General features: G+C 41.3%; 1 protein-coding gene across 1 annotated transcript in view; it reads left to right on the top strand.

Moving 5' to 3' along the window:
* The window catches only part of LOC103807625 (ubiquitin-protein ligase E3A-like), a gene marked incomplete at its 3' end in the record, with an annotated part of 29,340 nt that extends 5,709 nt beyond the window's left edge, over positions 1-23,631 (top strand). Inside the window, exons 2-6 of the mRNA XM_009080369.1 lie at positions 3,190-3,336; positions 3,927-4,045; positions 8,237-8,281; positions 17,974-18,284; positions 22,376-23,631. Coding sequence (XP_009078617.1) covers positions 4,026-4,045; positions 8,237-8,281; positions 17,974-18,284; positions 22,376-23,631 — 1,632 coding nt within the window. The remainder of the gene's footprint in view (positions 1-3,189; positions 3,337-3,926; positions 4,046-8,236; positions 8,282-17,973; positions 18,285-22,375) is intronic.
* Positions 23,632-25,187: the final 1,556 nt, after the last annotated feature.

Here is a 25,187-nt window from a genome sequence, read left to right as displayed (position 1 = left end):
CTTTCCCTCATTTATTTCCTCCCCCTTTCTGAGTTGATAGGGACATTCTTTTCAGAAAGTATTCACCTTTGCCACCCTGGAGAAATAGGTGTTGTTCCAGATCACTGCATGAGCATTATTTATCTGTTTGCTCTCAGTGAGGGCTGGTCCGAGCCAGACAAGGTTTATCAGGTACATTCTTTGAGGACATGGATCTTGTGTATTGTCTTCCTAATTATAATAGGGCTTGTTGCAGTCCTGGTTGATTTTACCTCTTGTAATAGTCACTAGGCAGACACAGATGTGTCTGCACTGAGGCCTGCCCAGTCCCACAGAGCCCAGCAGCTCTCTCGGGTTTCTCAGACATATTCCACAGCCACAAACTTGGTTTGATACCTTCAGCTGCTCTGGGTGTCTGTGAAAGCCTTAGCTGTAACCCATGCTGATCATGACAGTGCAGACCAGCGAAATCCTTTTGAATAATCAGAATAAATTTCTGCCCTGGGGCTGCTGTACCTACCTTCTCAAAGGTAAGTGACTAACAGAGGGGTTTTTTTGTAAAGGAATTTCTGTGACACAGAAGCAGATGGTTTAGGCCACTTTCCTATTCTTCATAATACCCTTTTCCAAGATGTTAGTGTATTCATCAGTGTGGTTTTCCTTTCCTGATGAAGTAGTGTCCTTTGAAGCTCTTAGCAGTTTTGTATTTTTCTGCCTTGTTTGTATCAAGCAGTCAAAATGTCCTTTGTTCAAACTGGGTTCAGAATAAGGGATCTTTGGCAGTCTGGTCCACCACCCACCCTGTGTTTGGACGTGTTGGTGTGTGTGCCAGCAGACACTGCTCTGCTGATGCATGAGTGAGTAAGATTTTAGAGAACTTAATTCTTTCATCTGTGCTAGGGAGTCCTTGCCAGTCATGTTCTGTCCCACAGGAGTGGCAGCAGGGATAGGTGGGGAAGGTAGGACAAGGAGGAGAAAGAAAGGGAAAATGATTCATTAAGATTTTTTGCATCTAGGTTGTTGAAAAGCAGCATGAGATTTTTAGACCCCAGTACATTAGGTCTAGTTTTAATGTATCGTGTAACAAATTAGAAATGCTGCAACTACCTGATTCAAAGCTCTGACCTACAATAAATTCAATTTGTAGATACAAATTTCACTACAAAACTTGCATGAGTTAACTTCAGCTCAGGGAGATTTGTGGCAGTTCAGATACTGCTTCTCTTCACAGAGCTGCTGTAGATACTATGTTCAGTGGTGTGTAAATCTTACTAGAGAGTTGGATCTGTGTCAGGCCTTGGCACAAACTTGTCTTGGCTGTGATTGTGGAGCTGCCACCTTTTTTGTGTGTATTTTTTCACGTTCCAAAATCTGGTGGTGTGTGAACTCAACACCAACACTTCATGTGTTCCTTCACTGTTGTCAGTCATGTTCATATGAAAGAGCCTCAGGAAACCCTTGTTTTACTCAGATTGTTGTCAGCTTCTTGTTGTAACATGCTTCCATTCGAGTGGAAGATGACTGTAATAAGCTTTTGCCCACAGTCTGGGTGATAGAGGACCAAGTCTAGGTAGGGAGTGATTGATCTGGCACGCTCCAGAACATGAGCTGGTACTTCCAGCAGTCAGACAGAATGCAAGTTTCCCAACCAGAGAGGCTTTAGAGAGTGATTGTACCCCTGTCCTCTCACCAGAATGCTCACAGTTACTTGGGCAGAGTGGAAACAGCAGTACTGGAATAGGTATCTGCTCCCTTAAAGCTATGGCTTGCCCAAAAGGGACATTTCCCAGTCGTAAACAATCAGAATGCCATAAGCAATGTTTTACAGCTTCCTAGTTTTTCATCAGCATCTTGGTTTTGCTGTTTGCTTCTCTGTACAACCCAATCAGAATGCCATAAGCAATGTTTTACAGCTTCTTAGTTTTTCATCAGCATCTTGGCTTTGCTGTTTGCTTCTCTGTACAGCAGATGGTCAGCAAACATTAATTTGAAGACCTTTACCGTGTTTGTCCTTTAATGCTGACAGACAAGGAACCTTTCCAAGTGATGTTTATTCACTGTACTGTGTTCTGGGATTGACTCAGTTAAACATGCCATAAGCAATGTTTTACAGCTTCTTAGTTTTTCATCAGCATCTTGGCTTTGCTGTTTGCTTCTCTGTACAGCAGATGGTCAGCAAACATTAATTTGAAGACCTTTACCGTGTTTGTCCTTTAATGCTGACAGACAAGGAACCTTTCCAAGTGATGTTTATTCACTGTACTGTGTTCTGGGATTGACTCAGTTAAACTTTGACAATTTATACCTGTAAACCACTGGAGAACCTCTGCTTTGGAGATTTTTGGTATTCTGCTTCTTTTTTTACCTTAGGTTCTCACCTGTGTTTAGGTGAGAACACTCAATTACTGATGTTAAAATAATTAAATTGCACTTTTCCTACCTCAGGGAATGTACCCGATAAAACTAACAAGCTTCATTCTGAAACTAAGGCAAGTTTTGTTCTGTGCAGAGTTTGTAGCAGAACAGCAAATTGTAGTAGGATGACAAAACTCAGCAGCTTTTCTGACAAACTTTAGAAAACCATGAGCCATGATCAGTGAGTTCATATCTCTGACAAGTCAACAGATACAAATTAGCACCGAGAATGCTTAATTGCTCATCAAACCTGACAGGCTCTTGTCATAAGTTGGACGGAAGCTCGAAAGAAGGTGCACTACAGAAAGAAATGGTTTTTACTGAAACACTTAAAGCTGTCTGATGTGCTCTTAGTATTTTGCACCAGGTTGTGGTGGCTGCGGGTGTGTCCTCAGTAGCTTTGTGCACCTTGGCTCTGTGTGAGGCTTTTGCTGCATGGCAACCTGCAAATGTGGGTTCAGCTGGGTTACCACGGGAATAAACTTCTCAGGAGACCCTGCTGAGGTCTGTCTTCATAGCTACTGCTGTGTAGAGGAAGTAAGAGAACTTTGTATTTCCTAAATACAGTAACAGCATTTCAGTTTGAATCAGAAGGTGAATGATGTTGTTTGTGGTCTGACTCGCCATCAGAGCCTTTTTTCCTTACAGGCTTTGTCCAGTGCACTTAGGAGCTTGGGTGGGAGCGAGGATGGGATGAATTGAGTGTGGAGCGTTATGTTTGGAAATATTTATCAGTTAACTTTAGTTTAGAGTAGATAATAGCAGTAGGTAAGAGACTAACTGGTTCCTTTTCAGCCATGGAAGTAATCAGCTGGGGTGGTCCCAGGGCGCTCTGGGCACGAGTATTGCTGAGTGATCATTGGCTGCCACCTGCGTGACAAAGTAAAGGACCAACCCTTCAATTTGTACCGGGGGAGCCAGATCACAGGAAACAAGTGACAGGTAAAATACACTTTTGACAATTTAAGGGAGAGGAGAGAGGACACACGGCATAAACGGAGCAAAGAACCTAAAAGATTTGCCGCAGATAGCCAAGGTTGCTCCGCTCAAACTTTGACGTAGCTGGAGCTTACTTCGTTTTTGGGGAGAGGCACAGAACCAAGTGCAAGGTGCTCATTGCTCTCCTGGGAACAGAGCCTTGCTGAGAAGCTAAGTTCATTGAGTTGTGGCAGGGAAACACCTAACGGAATTTTATTGTAATTAGAAATTACAGTTCATGTTTATGCACATGCCTACAGATCTTTGAATGCTTCTTCTCTTGGCGTTGGGTGCTTTCCTCTGGTCCAGGAGATTGGATTTAGTTTTCTTAGAGAGCCTAAAAATAATTTGCTGAATTTTCAAGTTCACCAGTTGAGTGTATTCTAGAAGTTGTAGAAATGCCATGCAAGAATGACTGTAGTAGGTCTTAATCTCACTGATAAAACAACACTTAGCATCGCTTTTGTTCTTCTGCTTTATGTGGGTTTTTATTTAGTAGGCTGGCTGAAAATAATATGGAAGGCCTTTTAACTAAATTATTTTTACCTATTTAGAGTTGTTAAGCTTATGCTTAGCCCGGCGTGCGACAGGACTGGTGTGACAGCGCGGTTTTGATCAGTGACTCAAAATTGTGATCACCCTGATGTCACCGAATGGCCACAGCTTGTAAAAGGTAAGTGTGGAGCACATCGGGTCAGTTCTCAGCAGCTGTTTACTATAATGTTTATTTTCAAGTATTTCATTTGTATGGCATGATGTTAGTTTTATAAATAGCGTTAAGTTGTAGTGTTTGTTTAAGATGAGTCATCTGGCAGAGTTGACTTCTGCTCTTGCTAAGTGATTTCAGAGCTCACTTTGTTTGTCCCTGACTGCTCCATGATACTCTGCTTAAGAACAACACTACCACTTAAAGGTCTCTGCTAATTTTTACTATCATGCTGAATTTCTGTATAAATTGTTTAGCTTACTTATCTAAGCAATTCATTCGGATTTTTTTAGCAGTATTTGTCCAGGAGGCATGCTGATGTTCAAGTGTGTGAGCATGCATTGCTTTACTTCTCCCTCCTAGAGAGGTATGGTGGAGGTAAAGGAGTGACTTGCAGAGCGAAGTTGCTCCCTGTGTTGTTGGAAATGAGCCACCGTTTGAATTTCCTCGTTCATACTGCAGTATTCAGATTAGTTGGTGCCTTGTGATCAGTATCTACAATCTAATTCAAAGCTGAAATTTTTAAGAGCATTTGCTCTGAGATTTTCTCTGAACAGAACTCTTGTTTCAGATTTTAAGCATGGTGAAAGGACGTCTTGCTGTACTATATAGTTGTTTTTCAGTACTGTTGCCTGCTCAGAGGAATAACAAGGTATCTTGTTTGTAAGCAGTTGGGTATTGCAGAATAAACAGCTTCTCAACAAACAACTACATTTCCTGTAATTAGGTTGATCTTCCACGTTGTTTTAATGACTGTTGAAAGCTCCTTTTATTTGGTGCTTACATTGCCATTTGAAACCTTTTACAATCCAGTTAACATGTTGTAGCAGCAGCCAAACCCCACACAACCACTCACACACTCCCCCACCAACGGGATGGGGGAGAGAATGGGAAGGATAAAAGCTAGAAAAGCTCATGGGTTGAGATAAAGACAGTTTAATAGAGAAAGCAAAAGCTGCACACACAAGCAAAGCAAAACAAGGAATTCATTCACTGCTTCCCATGGGCAGGAGGTGTTCAGCATCTCCAGCAGAGCAGGGACCAGCACATGGAATGGTTCCTTGGGAAGACAAACACATCACTCCAGATGTCCCTCCTTCCTCCTTCTGCCTCCCACCTTATCCCCTGAGCATGATGTGCTATGGTATGGAATATCCCTTTGGTCAGGTTGGGTCACCTGTCCCAGCTGTGTCTCCTCCCAATCTCCCATGTACCCCCAACTCCCTCCCCAGTGTGGCAGTACAGAAAGCAGCAAAGGCCTTGGCTCTGTGTGAGCTCTGCTCAGCAACAACAAATCATCTCTGCATTATCAACCCTGTGCTCTGCACAAATCCTAAACATAGCCCCATACTAACCACTGGGAAGAAAGTTAACTCCACTCCAGCCCAAACCAGCACACGTGTGCATTAATATGGTAGGTCTGCTCATGCTATAGAAAACAATAAACTGAAGGAATTTGGTCCTTGTTTTCTGTAGAATCACTTATCTTAGAGGACCAAACCTTTTTTGACTGAGCTAGGTTTTATTTTTTCTGAACTTTGCTGAAACTTTTTCGTGGCTTACATCATTCATCTTGTAGAAGGATCCTTTTTCATTTTTGGGGTTTTTTTTCAGAATAACATGTACTGAAGTGTACTCTCTGTTCTCAGTCCAGATAAAATTCTCGAAATGATGAGGATAGGAAAAGATTTTGGATATACTGATAGCTGTGTTTACATGTCTGTACTGCAGATCACCAGGCTACCTTTTGTAAATGCAGAGTTTAGCTGCCAATCTGCTCTTTTTCTCTAATTCTTCATACTGCTATTTATTTTAAAGTCTCAAAGTGATTAGTAGTCTTGATGCTTTTAACACCAGTATTTCACTTGGATTTTCATATTCATAACTTCCAGTATTTTCATATTTTCACAGCACTGCTCTCACCCAGAGCTTCATGTTGTATTTCCTAATACTAAAATAAAGATGGCAATGCCTTAAGGGGTCAAAGTAAGTAGACAGAGGAGGTGGCCAGTATGAGTAGAAACACTTGTCCTTCCACTGCTCATCAGGTTGTGTGGCTTCTAACACTTACATGGTTAGGTGAATAATTGAAGGGAAAAAAAAGAGATTCTTTTTGTACAGCATTAGTGGCTCGTTTTGGCCACTGGAATTGAAGGGTAGTGAAGCTTTTACTTGTTTTGCTACTGAGCATTACTTTTATCTTCAACTGTCTTCTCAGTCCTGAACTTAATGAGTAAGGGAAACATAATTGGGAGGGAATAAATAGAGACCAAATTCTGAGATTGGGCAGTTTTAATGTTATTTTCCTGTTAGAGGGTATTGGCATTTTAAGCATGAATATAAAGTTTGTTGGCTAGGAAGTTCAGATTCTGTCCCTAGTGTCAGTTAAGTTTTGTAGCTTAATGAAATATAAACAAATCATTTCCTGTGTTCTGCATCATCTGTCACTGCTCAGGATCCAGCTAGCCTAGGAATTATAAGTTTTCTGCCAGAAATGCTTTCTAGGCACTGGGTCTGTTTGGCTAAATTGAGAAGGTTGCTAAGATCTGGTATTTCAGTAAGGGGACTAAGATTTTAGTGCAGAATTCAGAGAACAGTCCAGGATTTTTAGGGAGGACCATGCACTGAGGTAGCACAATGGAACACAGGAAAAAGGGAATGTATCAGGCTACAGGTCGAGATTTCCAATAGCATGTATAGATAGTCATACAGTAAAGAGAGAAATTTAGAAATTCCTTTCCTGTGAGCAAAGTTCTTTTCCTGGTAAAGCTGTGGGAAAGTTGTTTAGCTGTCCTAACTGCAGTCCCCCAGCAGACTCTGCTGAAACCTACAAAGTGAGTTCTGTTTGCAGATTTTAACTCACTTCTGTTTTGAGAGCTGTCATGAAAGGCATTTTTGTTCATCTAAGCTACAGAGGTTTACTGTAATGGTTGTACTCAGTTTCCACTCCTTGCACAGTATGTCCAGCATGGCAGTTCTGGTCATCTGTCCCAAAATCCACATCCAAATAAAGGTTCAATAAAGTTTTCTAGGCTATTGAATTCAAAACTGCTGCATTTGGACTGCCTTGTCTTCTCCCTTATCTGGCTGCAAACTCACTGGCTAGGGGCAAGGCTCAAAGGGAGGAAAAAAATACTGCCAAAAAAAGTTAACTTTTTGAGTCAGTGTTGTCCTAAGGAAGAAGGTGGGAATAAGGAGAAGCTTAAGTACCTATAATTTAGCCTACTTAACTTAGTGTCTTCTGCCACACCTGCAAGGAGAGGACTGAGGGAATGGCCATAAGCTGAGACAGGGGAGAGTCAGATCAGATGTTAGGAAAAATGTTTTCCATGTGAGGATGTTCAGGCACTGGAACATCAGATCAGGAGGTGGTGGAGTCATCATCCCTGGAGGTGTTGAAGAGGTGTCTGGATCTGACCCTGGAGGATCTGGTTTAGGGTTTAGGGGTTCCAGCAGTGGCAGGTTAATGGTTGGACTTGATGATCTTAGAGGTCTCCTCCACCCTTGCTGGTTCTGTGATTCTAGTGTGGAGCTATACCCCTTAAATTACACTAAAATAAGCTGAACACAGGTTCTGCTTTTGTGTTCAAAAATGCCAGGCAGTAACACTTAATTCGGAATATTGCTGGCTGATCTCTTGGCTGGAATGAAGGAACAGAATCTGTGAGATTGCCCATAAATTCAGGTGGAGAGAGACATGAAATTTACCTGAGTTTCTGTTGGAACCTGCTTCTGTTGGAACCTGCTGCTTCTTAAGAGTCTAGCTGTGTAGAGAAGCTGTTTGTTGTGGTTGATCACTGATAAACTTGGAGTGTAGGTTTTGGTTACAGAAGTGGTTATGAAGAATAGCCCAGAACTGGTGCAGTGTTCAGCTGTACAGAAGTCCTGCCAGCACATCTCTTCTCTAGTGGCTGCTGTTGCATCAGCAGTGGGGAAAAAGTCCTGTCCTCCTTAGAGAAATGTGGCTTCATTATACTGTCAGGTTTTGTGTTAGAAACTGTGATCTGGAGTTTGGTAAAATTAAATCTGAAGTGTCTAAAAGTTGATGGTTCTAGTGGCAATAATACATTATCATCCCTTTTCACCTTTCATGGCTCTTCATATTGCATTGACTTAAAATAGCAAATGGTGCTTAAGGTTTTGTTTCTGTCTTTGCAGATCACCAGGAGAACCTCACTCTGAGAACATTGAAACTAGCCGAATGTAAGTCAACGAGAGGATGAGTTTGGTCTCTCTTGTTTTAAAATGTTTTGAACATATGTAACAGATACTCTTGCATCTGCTTAATAGAAAGGAGACACAAGCTGGGTAGAATTGTGTACCTTAGTAATTTTCAAGTTAGTATTTTTCTATGGAAAAAATAAGCCTCTGTAGAAACTGTGATGTTTTTTGAGGGTGACTGAGTTAAAGGGAAAGTTCAGAGGTTTAGTTTAACGTGAACCAGTAGATGGTAGCATAATACAGTGTCAGAAATCTTGAGGCCTGTTTTCAGGCTTGACAGTAGGGGTGTAATTTCTACCTGCTGTTCACTAACATTTTGCATGGGTTTGAAGGCACTTCAGTACTAAAGCACAATACCTGCTGATACCTGTTGTGGCAGATGGATTGTTGAACTAAGGAAAAAAAACTGATTTAATTTGGTGAATTTAATTTAGCTAATCTTGTTACTTCTAGAAACAGAAAACTGGCTTTCTTTCACTAAACAGTATTCTCATAGCATCTTGCTGACAGTTCTGAGCCTTGTATTTGTCCATCTTCATTAGCCCAGCAGGTAAGGTTAACCAGAAGCAAGAATGTGATGGGCTGAAATGTTCATTTCAATTTAAAATTTAAAAGGGTTTCAGGAATGAGAGTACCATTTTAAAAAAGAAGTTATTTGAGACTTTATTCTTCTGCGAGTTAGCAAACAAAGATTCTTTTCTAGCTATTCAAGTTGTCCTCTCATAGAACTCAAATAGGAAAACCACAAACTCTGCTTTTCTGGCTTACAGCAGAAGTTCCAAAATAATAGAGGGAGTGTAGCCCAGTGCTGAGTGTACTGTCTGAGGCTTCAAAGGGTCTGGGTTCATTTCTTTTCTGCCACAAACAACTTCTCTGACCTTAAACTGTCTCCTGCACGCCTTCCCCCCAAGTGGTCTAGCATTTTACACACCCTGGGCTGAATGCCAGTTCCAGGATGTTTTGCAGGCTAGGGACATAGTGTGAGTTGCTCAAGGACTTCTCTGCTGTAGCTGTCCAACTTGGGGAGGAGCAAAACTGAGGTGAGTCCCCCCCACAATGAACTGCATACCTAACCTTAAAAGTGATGAGGCAGCAGGGAATGCTTTTCTGCTGTGCTTTTAGCAATACACTGCAGTGAAGCCTTTCCTTGCACTAGGAGGAGCATTTCTTCTGGATGCCAAATTTCCTTCTCCCATGCCATCTGTTCCAGAAGTGCCGACTTTCTTAGGAGTGCAGGTCACAGGGTCCAGACCTGAGAGGTGACTGGTTGTCACTGTGTGGACATGTGTTAGAGGTTGCAGGCCAAAAGCTCTGCCATGGTCTTCTTCCTGCTCCAGTAGCAGCCTGTGTTGCACTGGGTTTTATTGTTCCTGCAGACTGGCTGTAGTCCACTCTGGATGTTGTCAGTTGGACTACTGCTTTTTACACACTGTAAGGAAAGGTGTGTCAGAACAAGTCATGTAGGCTGGTGTGAGTCAAAGGCTCTGTAAGGACCTATGATAAATCAGAAGGAAAAAGCAGTAAAACTTTTTTTGGTTCTAGTAATTTGACACTTTTTTTTTGTGTGTGTGATTTATTCTACTTAAAACTGAACCTGAAAAAATAATCTGCAGTAGTAAGCTTTTCTGTGTGATAGCTGAGTACTTTTTTTTTGGTGCAGAACAATGATCAGACTTCATAGATTTCAGGTATCTGTCTAAAATAGCTGTAAGCCAGTGAAGCTGTAGGGATTCACATACTGGAGTAGTAGTTATGCAGTATATTTGTGAAACTAAATTCTTCAGAAGTACAGAATTTTTGCAGCCCTGCTGCATAGCTGCTCTTGCTACATAAGGAGGAAGGGCAGGTTGGGTGTTACAGCTGTGACCTACTGTGTAGCTGAAATAGTTACTGTGTTATTTGCATGCCTGAAGTTCATTAGTAAACGCAAGAACTTATGCAAGCATTTTGTTATTTTCACGATGAATGGTTGTTTTTGCTCTGGTTGGCTGATATAATTGCTTTATTTGTCTCTGAAGTGTTTTGCATTGCAAAGCTTTATACCAAGAGCATAGTCACATATGTTTTACATGTGTGAATGAAAATACATTTTTTAAAAGTACTCTCAGATTCTTACACAGCAGAATCTTCCTTGGGTAAGTCTTGCTTATTCCAAGCTTTTCAAAGATCTGCACATGATGAACACTGTGCTACTAGCTCAGAGTCAGGAGTGTTTTTACCTCAGCATTCATTCAGGTCTTTGAATCTTTAAGATCAAGATCTTCTGACTGCTGCTGTCCCATGTCTCCATTGATTTTCAGCTTCGATTAGTATAACTGTCTTAAAACTTCTTCAGCACTAAATTACGTAGTTTAATTGTTTACTTTAACAATAACTTCTTACCTATTCATGTGTTTTCACTCTGTTCTGTGTTGTCACACACCAAGGCAAAGGTTTGGGTCTCTTGATATCTGTGCATTCATCTTTCATTTTCTCTGCTTTTGTGGATGGGGTGGTTGACAATTTTGAAACTCCTCCCTGCTTTTCTAATAGAACTGGAGCAAGGTAATTTTTCTGAGACAAGATTATCAGAGATGCTGACTGTGTTCTTCAGCCCCAATCTCTAACAGTCTTCCTGCATTGCTCCATATAGCCAGGACAGATCTTCTCATGTTCACTCTTCCTGGAGGAAGAGTGGGGACAGAGGTCCCTTGGGAAGCCAGTAGGGTCCAAGGGGTTCACACTGCTCCCCAGCTCATGGGGCCCACCACACTGGGAAGAATGAGTTTTGGGAAACGTGAGCTCTGTGCCCGTGGACGTTTGCAGCGGCACATTGGCTGTGCTGCCAGTGGCTGGGACAGGCTAAAGGTTTTACAACACTGCTGGGACAGAGGGCTCAGCTCCAGCTCTGGGCAGAGTGTTTGGCACTTCCAAAGGGTCTGGGTGGGCAGTGCTTTTCCTGGAAGCTTGTCTTCTCCAGCACTGCTGTTCTTACCCTGACTAAACAGAACATGCAAGGGTTGAACCTGGAACTCTCAAAAAAGCAATATTTAACTTCACAAAGATGTTGTCCATCCACAACCCACACTTTTTTCAACAGTTTTTGATCCGCTGGTCATCTTACTTCCAAAGTGTAGTGTAACTTGCAGATGTCTCTTTATGTCTGTCTGTTAATGCACATACTGAAAGTTGTTTTGCTATGAATACTAAACAAACTGTTCCCTTGATTTTTCCTATGCAAAGGACAAACATAATTTTTTTTTCTTGTTTCCATGCATATTAATAGTTTTCTTGCTTGGTTGTTTTTTGTGTTAAGAAAATAGCTTATGAACATTTTGGCACTTCTGAGTTCCTAATAGCTGTAGTAAAACAGACCATTGTAAATTGCCATTTACTAAAACAAACCATCTTGAAGCAATCTTAGAACCATCAAGGTCCAAAAGACCTCCAAGGTTATAGAGTCCATCCTCTGACCAATCACCACCTTATCAATTAGACCATAGTACTAAGTGCCATGTCTAGTCATTTCTTGAACACTTCCAGAGATGATGACTCCATCACCTCCCTGGGCAGCCTGTTCTAAAGCTTGACAACCTTTTCAGTGAAGAAATGTTTCCTGATGTCCAACTTGAACCTCCTGTGGGTGCAGCTTGAGGCAATGTCCTCTTGGCCTGTCACTAATTGCCCAGGAGAAGAGGCTGAGCCCCACCAGGCTACAACCTTTGGGGTAGTTGTAGAGAGTGTTAAAGTCTCCACTGAGCCTCCTTTTCTCCAGGCTAAACCACCACCAACTCCCTCACCCACTTCTCGTAGGACTTACTCTCTAGACCCTTCACAAGCTTTGTTGACTTTCTCTGGGCACACTCCATCATCTCAGTGTCTTTCTTGAGTTGAGTGGCCCTGAGCTGGACACAGTACTCAAGGTGTGGCCTCACCAGTGCCAAGTACAGAGGGACAACCACTTCCCTGGTCCTGCTGGCCACACTATTTTTGTTACAGATGAGGATGTCATTGGCCTTCTAGGCCACCTGGGCACAGTTGGCTCATGGTCATTCTGCTGTTGTACAGCACCCCCAGGTCCTTTTCCACCAGGGACCTTTCCAGCCACTCTGCCCCAAGTCTGTGGCACTGTGTGGGGCTGTTGTGACACAAGGGCAGGACCTGGCACTTCACCTTCTTGAACCACACACAGTTGGCCTCAGGTCCAGCCTTGATCGAGCCTGTCCAGATCCCTCTGCAGAGCCTTGCTGCCCTCCAGCAGATCAACACTCCTGCCCAGTGTGAGACTTCTGTGAGGAAATAGTATAAAACTAGTTGTGTCCCAAGCAGAAACCTTTCAAAAGTATCTCGGTTCATGCTGGTGTTTCCAGACAAGTAAGAAACATTCATGCATATTTCTAAAATTTAGGTAAACTTAAAAGCAAAAATGTTGTATTTATGCAGATATTTTCAGCTTCAGGCAAGGTTCTAAACTTGGTTCAAAATACTTTGCTTTTCTAAAATCTCTTAAGTTTAAACTTACATTTTTCTGTCACAAAAAGTTTCCTTTACATGATATTTCTTTTTAGTTTAAAGTATTTGAGAAAAACAAATTAGGTGCTGTTTCTTAGGAGTTTTTGAACCAATCTGCAAATATTTTTTTTTTTATGGGTTTTAGACATTCAAAAATGACTACCAGAAATGCAGCCCAGTTCACCTTTACTCAGTGGTGCATGTTTCTAGTGATACTCCACAGTTTTGGCAGCATTTAAGTTACAAATGCAAAGTACTTACTATCTGGCTTTTTATTATAGCTAAAGAACAAGTAGACAGCCTAAAGGCATTCTTTTTTCTCTAAGTACTACAAAAGTGAGTCAGTGAATACTAATTTCATTGTAAGCAGAAAAATATACTTGCAAAGTTGCTGGACTTTGGGGCAGGAGGTTGGTGTCTGTTGGAGGTGTGTCACCTCCTCACTGAAAAGTGTGCATTGCTTGAGGAGGTTATATTGGACTTTGGGGCAGGAGGTTGGTGTCTATTGGAGGTGTGTCACCTCCTCACTGAAGAGTGTGCATTGCTTGAGGAGGTTATACAGGGCCCAGTGTGTGGGAAGTTATGCTTAAGGCATTGGGATATGCCTCTGAAATGTTTACAGCTGCAGCCACACCAGTGCAGTTTCATACTTGGATGTGCAACAACAATATGAGTATTTGGAAAAGTATATGCAAGTCAGTCCCTGCAGCCTTAGCACACAGCAACTGTTATAGGTGATGTACAGTAAACTGGTCCTTGAGTTTCTGAGGGACCAGTTACTCTTCTCTAGATCCCTTTGTAGGAACTTAAAGGGATCTGCAGTCTTCACAGCATGAGCCAAGAATAGAGAGGGGTTTGTGTTACCTCACTTGATGAACCAGTTTTAATGCCTCAGGCCAAGAACTTCAGTTTTCTGCATGCTAAATGAGCAGAAGAAAAGAGATGAAGTTTTCACTTCTGGAGAACATAGGTGTGCCCCATGCTTTTTGCTGAATACGATAGGAAATGTGGGCTGTTGGCACTGCACAGTGATACTAATTCCTGAGTTACCTCAGTGGGAGTGTGGTATGGAATATCTTATATTCTGCAAAATCACACATTGACTCACTCAGAATTGAAAATGCTTTCATCAGTGGACCTCAGTAAGGGTAACTCTTGTGGAAGGCTCAGTAAATTCTGTTCTGCCTTCTTAGGTATCCTCACTTTGTCTCCACCTTTTTTTATTTACTTAAATAATTTATCTGAGGCCCTGTCAAAAGTCTGTGTAATAGTTGCCAGGGAGAGATGGGTCCCTATAAGTCTGTGAGGTCTGATGGGATTCATCCAAAAATACTCCAAGAGCTGGCTGATGTCATCATGAGCCCTCTCAGTGATCTTGGCAATCTGGCGAGGTCTCAGGCAACTGGAAGCTGGCAAACATTGTCCCAGTGTTCAAGAAGGGCAAGAAACTACAGGCCTGTCAGTCTCACTTCAATGCCTGGTAAAATTATGGAGATTATTCTGGGAGTTACTGAAAACACCTGAAGGACAGTACAGTCAGTCATCAGTCACACCCAGCACAGGTTCATGAGGGGAAAGTCCTGCTTGTCAAACTTAATTTCCTTTTACAACAGGGTAACCCACCTAGTTGATATAATCTTTTTAGATGTCAGTAAAGCTTTTGATACTCTCTTACAGTATCCTTCTGGACAAAATGTCCATCATTTAACTGGATAAACACATGCAGTGGGTGAGCAACTGGCTGATGGGTCAGGCACGAAGGGTTATGGTGAATGGGGTTATGTCAAACTGGTGACCAGTCACTGGTGGGTTCCACAGGGCTCCAGCTTGGGCCCAGAGCTCTTCAGCATCTTCATAAATGACTTGGACATAGGGCTCAAAGGTACACTAGGTAAGTTTGCCAATGGTACTAGATTGGGAGGAGCTGTTGAGTGCCTCAAAGGCAGAGAGGCCCTGCAGAGAGACCTAAACAAATTAAAGGGCTGGGCAAGCACCAGCCATATGAAGCTTAACAAAGACAAGTTAAAGATTCTGCACCTGGGATGGGACAACCCTGGATGTACATTGAGACTGGGGAGTGAGATGAGAAAGGGTCCTGGGGGTCCTGGCCAATGGCAAGTTGAATAGGAGTCAGCAGTGTGCCCTGACAGCCAGGAAGGACAGCCGTGTCCTGGGATGCATCAGACACAGCATCCTGAACCTGTCAAGGGAGCTGATTGTTCCACTTTAATGTGCCCTGGTGCAGCCTCACACTGAGCAATGTGTGCAGTTTGGGGCACCACTGTATAAGAGCTATTAAGGTGTCAGAGTGTCCAAAGGAGGCAATAAAGATGGGGAAGGGTCTAGAGGGGAAACCACATGAGGAGTGGCTGAGGTCACTTGGTCTGTTCAGCCTGGAGGAGACTGAGGGGAGACCTTGTTGTGGTCTGCAGCTTCCTCAAGGGGAGCACAGGGGCAGGCACTGATCTCTTCTCCAGTGACTAGCGATGGGACCCAAGGGAACAGCATGAAGCTGTGTATGGGGAGATTTAGGTTAGATGTTAGGAAAAGGTTTTTCACCCAGAGGATGTTTGGGCACTGAACAGCTCCCCAGGGAAGATGTCACAGCCCCAAGGCTGACAGAGCTCAAGAGGCATTTGGACAATGCTCTCAGGCACAAGTTGTGATTCTTGGGGTTGTCCTGTGCAGGGCCAGGAGTTGGACTTTGATTCCTGTAAGTCCCTTCCAACTTAGGATATTCTATGAAATTCTAATACTGCTGTATTCTAGTACTGTTGTACACCACATTGTGAGCTTCCACAATTGACTGAAAAAGAAATAAATCCAACCTTCAGTCAGATCTTCTGTCTCTAGAGTTTCACAGAACTTGAGTCCGTGAGTCTGCAGCCACGAGTCAAAAGGAATGTGTTTATACAAACAGCATTACTGTAGGCATGGCAGTGTTTGAGAAGGATTGATAGCTAAATATTAGAAGCAAACAAGAAAAATATCGAGTCCCTCAAAAGTTGACTGTTAGAGACAAGTCTGAGCTTAGCTGTATCTCCTGGCATCTCACATATGCCCTAATTAAAGTGGAGTGTTGTTTAATATGGTAAAATGTGTTGTCAATATATCAGTGTTTATACATTGAAATAACATTATTCAGACTGGATATGTGACTGAAGAAGGTGTGCATGCTGGTGAGGCAGGTGGCTGTAGCTGAGGTGTAAAAATCCTATATTAACAAAGAAAGGCTTTTTCACATTGTACTTTGGTGCTCACAAACGACAACATTTCACACTCTAAATCTGAAGGTCTGGAATGATTGAAAGCCAAGAATGCAAAGCATAAAATCTTGGCATTCAGAAATAGATGCCTGAAATCATGTACTGGTCTAAGTTGTATTAAAACACTTTGTGGGTTTTATTTTTAAAGCCTCTGGGCTGAAGTATGAAAGAAAAAGAAAACCCACTTATTTTCAGATGTACATGGAGAGAGGCAGATTGTTCTAAGTCTACGTATAAAAATTGGAGAGACTACAACTCTTTTCCTGGATTAGAATATATCTATTCCCTGTTTGAACAGTAGAGTTTTGACGGTACTGCTTATGCTGCCTTTTTTTTTTTTTTTTAAATAGTGTTCCATCTCCATCTTGAGGTGCCAGGGAAACCTTTCTCCTCAATTTTTTTCTTGTCTTGGAATGCACTAGGGCCTTTAGAAGGTCAGGTAAACATCAAGGTATTAGCTTTCTTTTCAAGAGGTTTTCTTCTCTAGGCTCATGAGATCTTGAAAGTTAAAAAGGAATGGGCAAAGGTGTTATTACTGAGTGATATCCACCTCAGTAGTCACTTCAGAATATTTTCCTTTTGGAAGCAGCTGCATTGAAACTGATACTTATGCAGCCAGTATTGACAGCTAGGTACAGCAGGTGCTGAGCAGCACCAGTGGGTCTAGCTCTTCAGTTCTCAAGTACTTCTTCTATGAAGCATCTGTGCATTCTTGAACTTAGCTTGAAGCAAATGTCCCAATCTCTGATGAAAATCTTGCTTCCCATGTTCTAATAGTTACAGTGCTGTGTCACTAAAGTTGCCTAAAAGGCTTCTTACGCCTAATCAAAATGTGTGAAATGTTTCATGGTTGGTATTTTGCATTAGTAACTTGTTTTCTTAAATGAAGTCAAGCTGTGGGGGTTTCTTTCCAAAATGGGGTCAGATGTGGTGCTCTTGGTGCTGCATGCAGCTTCTGTCCTGATTTCCTGCAGCTTTCTAGTGGTTTCTTTACTATTTGCATGTTTCTGTAGAAGTTTGTGACCTTATTAATGAGGCAGTTGAATTTTCTTCTGTGTGTGTATGTATAGTACTGAGCACATGGACTTGTACAGCAATGCAGCTGTCATTTTTGATGTACTTGCCACCTATAATGGCAGGAGAAAGGATTTGGCAAATAGCTGTTTTAGAGAACCATGTAATTCATTTAAGCTGAATATTCAACATTGAGCTCATCTGGGATTGTGGTTTTGGCATCAGTTGGATTAACCAAGTAGTATTTTTCCTATGGGTACAAATAGACTAAATATATGATAATTTTGTCATTTGGACTCTTGTTAGAAATGGTTTAGATTTTGAAAGGGTTTATATCTTATTGGTGTAGTGTGGATAGCATGGCTAACTAGCTGCCTAATTGTGTTCTCTGTCAGTGGCAACCATGCCTCAGTACTATATATTAGATTCACCACCTCTATGAGATCCAGTTCTGTTTCACTTGCAGCCTTGTTCTGCATCCAGATTGCTCTCTTCCAGTCACACTGAGATTGTTCAGAACTGAGCAAGATTGTCTCCATTAGCATCACAATGTAAAGCTGAAAACTATGTGCAAACTGGATTTGTCTTACATAGAGCCCACAAATGAAACTAATTGTTCAGAACTGAGCAAGATTGTCTCTACTAGCACCACAATGTAAAGCTGAAAACTATGCAGACTGAATTTGTCTTACATAGAACCCACAAATGAAACTGTGTTAAATATATTCGCGTTTGTCAAGATGAGAATCCTGCGTTTAAAAAAAGTCTCCTGATGTGTCCTCTCCGACAGAAATCTTGTGTTTCAGTGCCTGACTAATCTCTGCCTTGCTGATGCTTTTGGATGAGCTTTGTCTGTGGGAGCTGTACTAATCCTTGTACTTACTGTTTGACTGTTTGCTACAGGAAGCGAGCAGCTGCAAAGCATCTAATAGAGCGCTACTACCACCAGTTAACCGAGGGCTGTGGAAATGAAGCCTGCACGAATGAATTTTGTGCTTCCTGTCCAACTTTTCTCCGTATGGATAACAATGCAGCAGCCATTAAGGCCCTCGAGCTTTATAAGATTAATGCAAAACTCTGTGATCCTCATCCCTCCAAGAAAGGAACGAGCTCAGCTTACCTAGAAAACAATTCCAAAGGTGCCCATAACAATTCCTGCACTGACAGAAAAATGAACAAGAAGGACATGCAAGGCCCAAGAGATGACTTTAAAGGTAAGATGTTATTTTAGAATTTTCCTAGAACAAAACACAGTTTGGTGTGCCTGAGTACAAGCCAACAGATTTCCCTGTGGTGGTGCTCTGCTGACTTCTTAAGTACAACACAGGATTGGGCAGTCAAGAGTTTTTCTATGGATTCTGAAAAATGGCTGGATTAATGCTGAGCACCAATTCTAAATATGGATCTTGACCACATCTCTGTTCAAATCAAGGTGCATTTGTTCTTTTGTGAGAACAGTGATTTTGCAAGTATGGAAAGGGGTTTTTAAGTGCTTTTGTACAAATGTTTCAGTTTTGCTAGTTTGGTAGCTGTTCTGCAGTTAATGAGTTCTGAAAGTTGTACTTTAACTAATTCCAGATTCTTTGTTAAGAAACTTAACAAATAAAAAAAATACAGTGGATGATATTTAGTATATTTACTAAGGTAAAAATAGTTTAAGCTAAGTTATTTCTAAGCTAGTCTACAAAAATGAGATACTGTTCTGAATATATTTTCTAAGTTCTATTTAGCTTTTCAAACTCTCTAGAATAGTAAATACATACTAATAGGATAATGTTTGTGTTGCCAAACCTCTGTTGCAAACAGAAATCCCAGGCCAAATTAAATTAAAGCCATTAACCTCTGAGTAGACCTTTTTTAAGGCTTGTGGCAATGAGTGGTATAAACAGAGGTTCAGATTTGTTTGTTTTAGTTAAAGAAGGTGAAATTGTTTCCAGCAAAGACTTAAAAAGCCATACAGAATGAGCAATAAAACATAGTGCTGTATGATGAGAGACCTAAGATGTTCCAGCATCAGTTCATTCTTTGTCTGATGCAAGGATAAATTTGTCCCCAAATTATTTGTGATCTGAATGAGCACAGAGGGAAACAGTAGGGAAGGGAAACAGGAGGCAATGTAGTGTTAGATGGGCAAGAGGCACATTAGGTCTGTTTTGTGATTTGTCTCTTGGTTTTGTGTATTTTTAATGGAACATATAATTCTGCATATACAGAATTTTCCTCCTTCTCTCTAACCATCCCCTCTCCCCAAGGTAGATATCTTAAGAGTCTTCTCAGCCCACCTCCAGAGACAGGCTGTTGTCAGCAGCAGTGACCCAGACTTCCTCAGCTGGAGCAGCACAAGTATTGACCTTCCTTTGTAGCTGTATGGACAGAGAGCATTAATGCATTCTTAAAGCCTATCTGACACTTATTACCTTTGGAATTGGATAATGTCCTGTGAATCTAGTGCTCTCAAGTTTTGTAAGGTCCATGTGCTACAACAGTTACTGGGGGGAAATTCAGTTAAGAGAGCCAAGGAGAAGGATGTGTACCTTGCTTTTGTGCTTGACCTAGGATTACAAGTTCTAAATAAATTGAAAGAAATACCCCTCAGGAATAATTACTTAAATTACCTTCCTGAGACTGAGGAAAGTATGTGGGGGCTGCTGTCAGCATCTCAGTAATATCTTAGATGGAAGTCCAAAAAGAAGGAAATGGAGAAATCACAAATACATAAAAAAGTTACAAATGTAGTCAGAGAGAGAGCACCATTTCACAACCAGTGTCAGAATTGCCTGGGAAACTATTCAGCTTTGGTCACCAAAACATTAGATTGGAAGCACAGAAGGCCAGTGGATAGGCAGGGAGCACACAGTCCTCACTGAGCTTCCATGAGACATAAAGAAAATATAGTTAATGAATTTGATAATCTGGGAGTGTGTTGTTTGCAGTGTATGGATATTACATGCTGTCTTTTTCACAGTCAAGGGTCACTGCTAAAGCTTGGTTTTGTGTACAGATTTGTCATGGAGTATGACTGAGAATAAGGTGTGAGAGGAGATGGGTTCACTGCATTGCTTAGTTGAAATAGGTATGACTGAAGGTGTGAGAGGAGATGGGTTCACTGGATTGCTTGGTTGAAATTGGAGGGGTGAGAGGAGAAAGCATGGAAAAGCTCACATAGACACAAGTCAGCTAAAATGGGCTTGTGTCAGAAGGAAACTTTGCTTATGTTTGTTTTTCTCCAGCTGTTCTCACTGCTGAAAGGTACAAATAGGGTCAGACCCTTATGACAGCTCAAAGGTGTGAGAGGAGATGGGTTCACTGGATTGCTTGGTTGAAATTGGAGGGGTGAGAGGAGAAAGCATGGAAAAGCTCACATAGACACAAGTCAGCTAAAATGGGCTTGTGTCAGAAGGAAACTTTGCTTATGTTTGTTTTTCTCCAGCTGTTCTCACTGCTGAAAGGTACAAATAGGGTCAGACCCTTATGACAGCTCAGTTACAGGAGAGTCTGAGGGTATGACTTGGAGCTCTTACAAAACTGCTGATGGTAATATTAAATACTTGAACTGGAAATAGCACATGGTTAGTTCCTTAAATACTGAAACCTTTAAAAGAATGACTGGGGAACCCCTGTTTTAAGTGTGCAAATCTGAAATGTGTTTATATTGTTAAATTGTCAACTTCTGCTGATAACTGTTGTGCTGTGAACACCCTCTGTGGTCCAGAGTCAGTGAACATGAGGTTAAGGGCCTCGTTTTGAGGAGCTGTGGCATGGAACAACATCTGTATCAGCAGTTTCTTTTAGACCAGTTTTGCTTCCTGAGCATGTGTGGCAGCAGATAAAAGTAAGAGGTGCTGCACTGAGCTTGAATCCTTTCATAAAGTTTTCAATACTGCTGTCTTTTTAACAGGACAGGTTTCAGTTTGGAGCTTTTTCACTGGCTTCAGATCGGTTGGAAGTCTTAAGTAGCATGATATAAACTTAATATTTCCTGTGTTATATGTGCTTTAAGAGTGGCTTGGGGCTCTGTGGAAACCAATAGGTTGTCTGTCTTTGCATCATGTAGTTTGTATTTTTCATTTAATGACTGCTTGGAATGAATATCAGTGTAGGCAGTCACATTTCAAAGTCCTTTTAGCATATCAGGTCTTTATTAAAATGATGCATTTCCTTCTTTCTGCAGAGGTAGTTGTTCTGGCATGGTTGGTGAATACAGTTCTGTAATGTGTGTTTTCTAGATCTCTAGAGATGCTATTAAACAGATTCAGTTTTAGTTCTAAATTATGTGTCAGTTCAGAAGAATCTGCTTAAACTGGAGTATCTTTTTAGAGCCTGATCATGTGGTAATCCTACCCTAAATCATCACCTGATGCAAAAGCATCTGTGGGTTCTGTTTGAGAACTAACATAGAAAGCTATAAATTATATTTTCTCCTTCTCTTTTCTAAAGAGAAAGGAAGATTTCAAATTACAAATGGACCCTCCTCATGATTGATTTCATATCAGGAGTTTGGGGAGAGGGAGGACAGACAGGTATTTGGAACAGCTTCTTCACCTGAAGAGCATGTTGATGAGTACACCCAAGGTGTTTATCTCAGTGAGGCCTAATATACAAAGAAATAACCCACGTGCCTCACTGTGTGTGTAGTTTAGAAAGCAGCTTAAATTGCTGAGCATGTATTGGGGTTTGGGAGGATTTTGAGGCATCAGTTTAGTATAAAAACAGCTGCAGAAAACATTAAAGGTGGAAATAAGAGATCTTATATTCCCATTAACATACAACAAGCAAATTGTTGAATGTTTTCCTTAAGATGAGTTTATAAGGGAGAAAGGATGTGTGAAGTCCACAGACATGTGCTATGTTTACAAAAAGGGGTGGATAGTCTAGTTTTAGTTTGATGACTTGTACATGAGCTGTGCAGATTTACCAGAAGACTTTACCACAGTCTTACTAAGTCTTTTCAAGTTTCAGCATCTTCCTGATTGCTCTTGTTTAGATGATACAGTACTATTAACTACAAATGTTAATAGTACAAGTGTAGTTAGTTACAAATAGTTAACAAATGTAGTTAATTGACAGCAAAACCGTTTCACCATTGTGCACATTCTGACATCCATGAATAAAGTACTTTACAAAATCAGTGACTGGAATCATGATTCTTCATGCTAACAAAATGATAAAGTGTCTGCCTTGGATTTATCCAGCACTGACACTCTTTGCAGTGCTAATGACGATATGGCACACAGAGTTCTTGAGTAAATTAGAAACAGTTTATCTTTTTAATTTTGATCTTAATAAAATCTTTATCTTTCCATAGATGTGACTTTTCTAACAGAAGAGAAGATCTATGAAATTCTTGAGCTTTGTCGAGAAAAAGAGGATTATTCCCCTTTAATCCGGGTGATTGGGAGAGTGTTTTCTAGTGCTGAAGCTTTGGTACAGAGTTTCCGAAAAGCCAAGCAGCACACCAAGGAGGAGCTCAAGTCTCTTCAAGGGAAGGATGAAGATAAAGATGAAGATGAGAAGGAAAAGGCTGCCTGTTCGGCTGCTGCGATGGAAGAGGATTCCGGCGCGTCGTCGTCTTCGTCGTCACGAATAGGTGACAACACACAGGGAGATAATAACCTCCAAAAACTAGGCCCGGATGAAGTGTCTGTAGATATTGAAGCAGTCAGACGGGTCTATGATAGATTACTTTCTAATGAAAAAATAGAAACTGCCTTTTTAAATGCACTCGTGTACTTGTCACCTAATGTGGAATGTGACTTGACTTACCATAACGTGTACTCTCGGGATCCTAACTATCTGAATTTGTTTATTATCGTTATGGAGAATGGCAATCTTCATAGCCCAGAGTATCTGGAAATGGCTCTACCCTTGTTTTGCAAAGCAATGAGCAAACTGCCCCTTGCAGCTCAAGCAAAACTGGTCAGATTGTGGTCTAAGTACAGAGCAGACCAAATTCGGAGAATGATGGAAACATTTCAGCAGCTTATTACTTACAAAGTCATAAGCAATGAGTTCAGTAGTCGTAACCTAGTGAATGATGATGATGCTGTTGTTGCTGCTTCAAAGTGCTTGAAAATGGTTTACTATGCAAATGTAGTAGGAGGGGATGTGGATACAGATCATAATGAAGAGGAAGATGAAGAACCCATCCCAGAATCAAGTGAACTAACTCTCCAAGAGCTGTTGGGTGAGGAAAGAAGAAATAAAAAAGGTCCTCGAGTGGACCCACTGGAAACTGAACTGGGTGTTAAAACTATAGATTGCAGAAAACCACTTATTCCTTTTGAAGAATTTATTAATGAACCACTGAATGATGTTCTAGAAATGGACAAAGACTACACTTTCTTCAAAGTAGAAACAGAAAACAAATTCTCCTTTATGACCTGTCCCTTCATATTGAATGCTGTTACCAAGAACCTGGGATTGTACTATGACAATAGGATCCGGATGTACAGTGAGAGACGCATCACTGTGCTCTACAGCTTAGTCCAAGGGCAGCAGCTCAACCCCTATCTGCGGCTCAAAGTGAGGCGGGATCACATCATAGACGACGCGCTGGTCCGGGTAAGCGTGGGGCTGCAGGGAGCTGGGCTTGGCTGGTTCTCACTGGGGCAAACTGCATGGGCTTGGGCTGACAGGGGCTGTGTCTGAGTACATACATACGAGATTTCCTCTGAAAGGCTCTCAGCTTTACGGCACTGTCTGAACTCCAAGCGTGATGCTGACATTGATATGTTCAGCAGAATCACTTCTACTCAGAGTGTTACAGACTTACATGTTGTAAAGTGTTAAACAGTTCTTATTCCCTGTTAGCAGATTCTGCACTGATACAGCTCCTAATGGTACAAGTGACCAACTTGTCTTTCAGTCCTTCTTCATCCTCTCGTCTGTCCTGGATCATCTTCTGCTAGTAGGGTTGTTTAGGTGGAAGTTGGAATTAAAACCTTGCAGTTGTGCACTCTTCTCATGGACTTCTGAACTTCCAGAGATAAAGTGTTGCTGGAATTTGGTGCAAATACTGGTATGACAGAGAAAGGAGAAGACAGAGCTATTAATACCTGGGAAGTGTGAGAGCAGCCTGTTTCCAAGTGTGCTGGTTTCCTAAAGTAACACTGAGAGTCACCATTTATTCACCTATCTTTGGAAGATGGGAATTATACAGGATACAAGCTATAGAGAGTATTCTACAGTAAAAATATCCATATATGTCATAAATATTTCCTTTGAATTTAAGACCCTTTATTTTTTTCCTTAAAGCTGGCATTTTTCAGAAGCTCATTTTCCTGTGTTTTGTTATTAAAGCACAGTGTTTGCAAACTTCTGAATTTAACCATGGCTTTAAAACTTGTCACTGAGGAGCCAGACAGGTGTTTGGAGAGGTTTTGGTGCAAACCTGGGTTTGCCTCTCAACTCTGCTGTTACTTCTAGTTAAATCTGATGACTTTTGACAACTACCAAAAGTCAGCTGTGAGAGCCTTAGTTGAGCTTCCACCTTGATTTTTCTGTGTCCCTAGGGATTTCCAGATGGCTTAGCTGCTTCATGGGAATTGCTGATATCGTGACTTGTCAGGGAAAACATTTGTCTTCAGTACCAAGAGGAAAAATAAGATTGCAGTGCAGAAATGATTTCTGTCTGTAAACTCAACTTTATGTTAGGCAAATGAGAAATACATCGTTTTAAGATTAAAGCCTACTGTCTACCAGTTTGTATAATTTAAGAATACTCTTTGTAATTTCACTACCTATCAGACTCACAGTTGTATCCAGTAATGTTTTGTCACATGACTGTAATGGAGTTTATTTCCTTAACTGGCTTTGGGATATGTAGATACTGGAAAAAACGGAGGGGACAGTACCATCTCTTGGGAGAGGGTGGGATAAAAGAGCATAAGAGGTAGGTTTAGGGAGATGTTATTTTTAATGTCAGTTCCAGCAGAAGGAGAGCAGATCTTCCTCCTATTGCTGATAATGGAAAGGAAAATTAGTAAATAGGAGAAAAGGCATTCTTCCACATACTGCTTGTTGTGGAAGGATGTTGAAATCTTTGAGGACAAAAAAAATTATGTTTAGTGTTGCTTAGAAAGCTTGTGGGCAGCATCATAGAATCATCAGGGTTGGAG

The sequence above is a fragment of the Acanthisitta chloris genome, unplaced genomic scaffold (assembly GCF_000695815.1).
Source record: "Acanthisitta chloris isolate BGI_N310 unplaced genomic scaffold, ASM69581v1 scaffold8050, whole genome shotgun sequence".
Classification (NCBI taxonomy): domain Eukaryota; kingdom Metazoa; phylum Chordata; class Aves; order Passeriformes; family Acanthisittidae; genus Acanthisitta; species Acanthisitta chloris.
The sequence above is the reverse complement of the archived record's forward strand: the minus strand, read 5'-3'. Positions and strand labels throughout refer to the sequence as shown.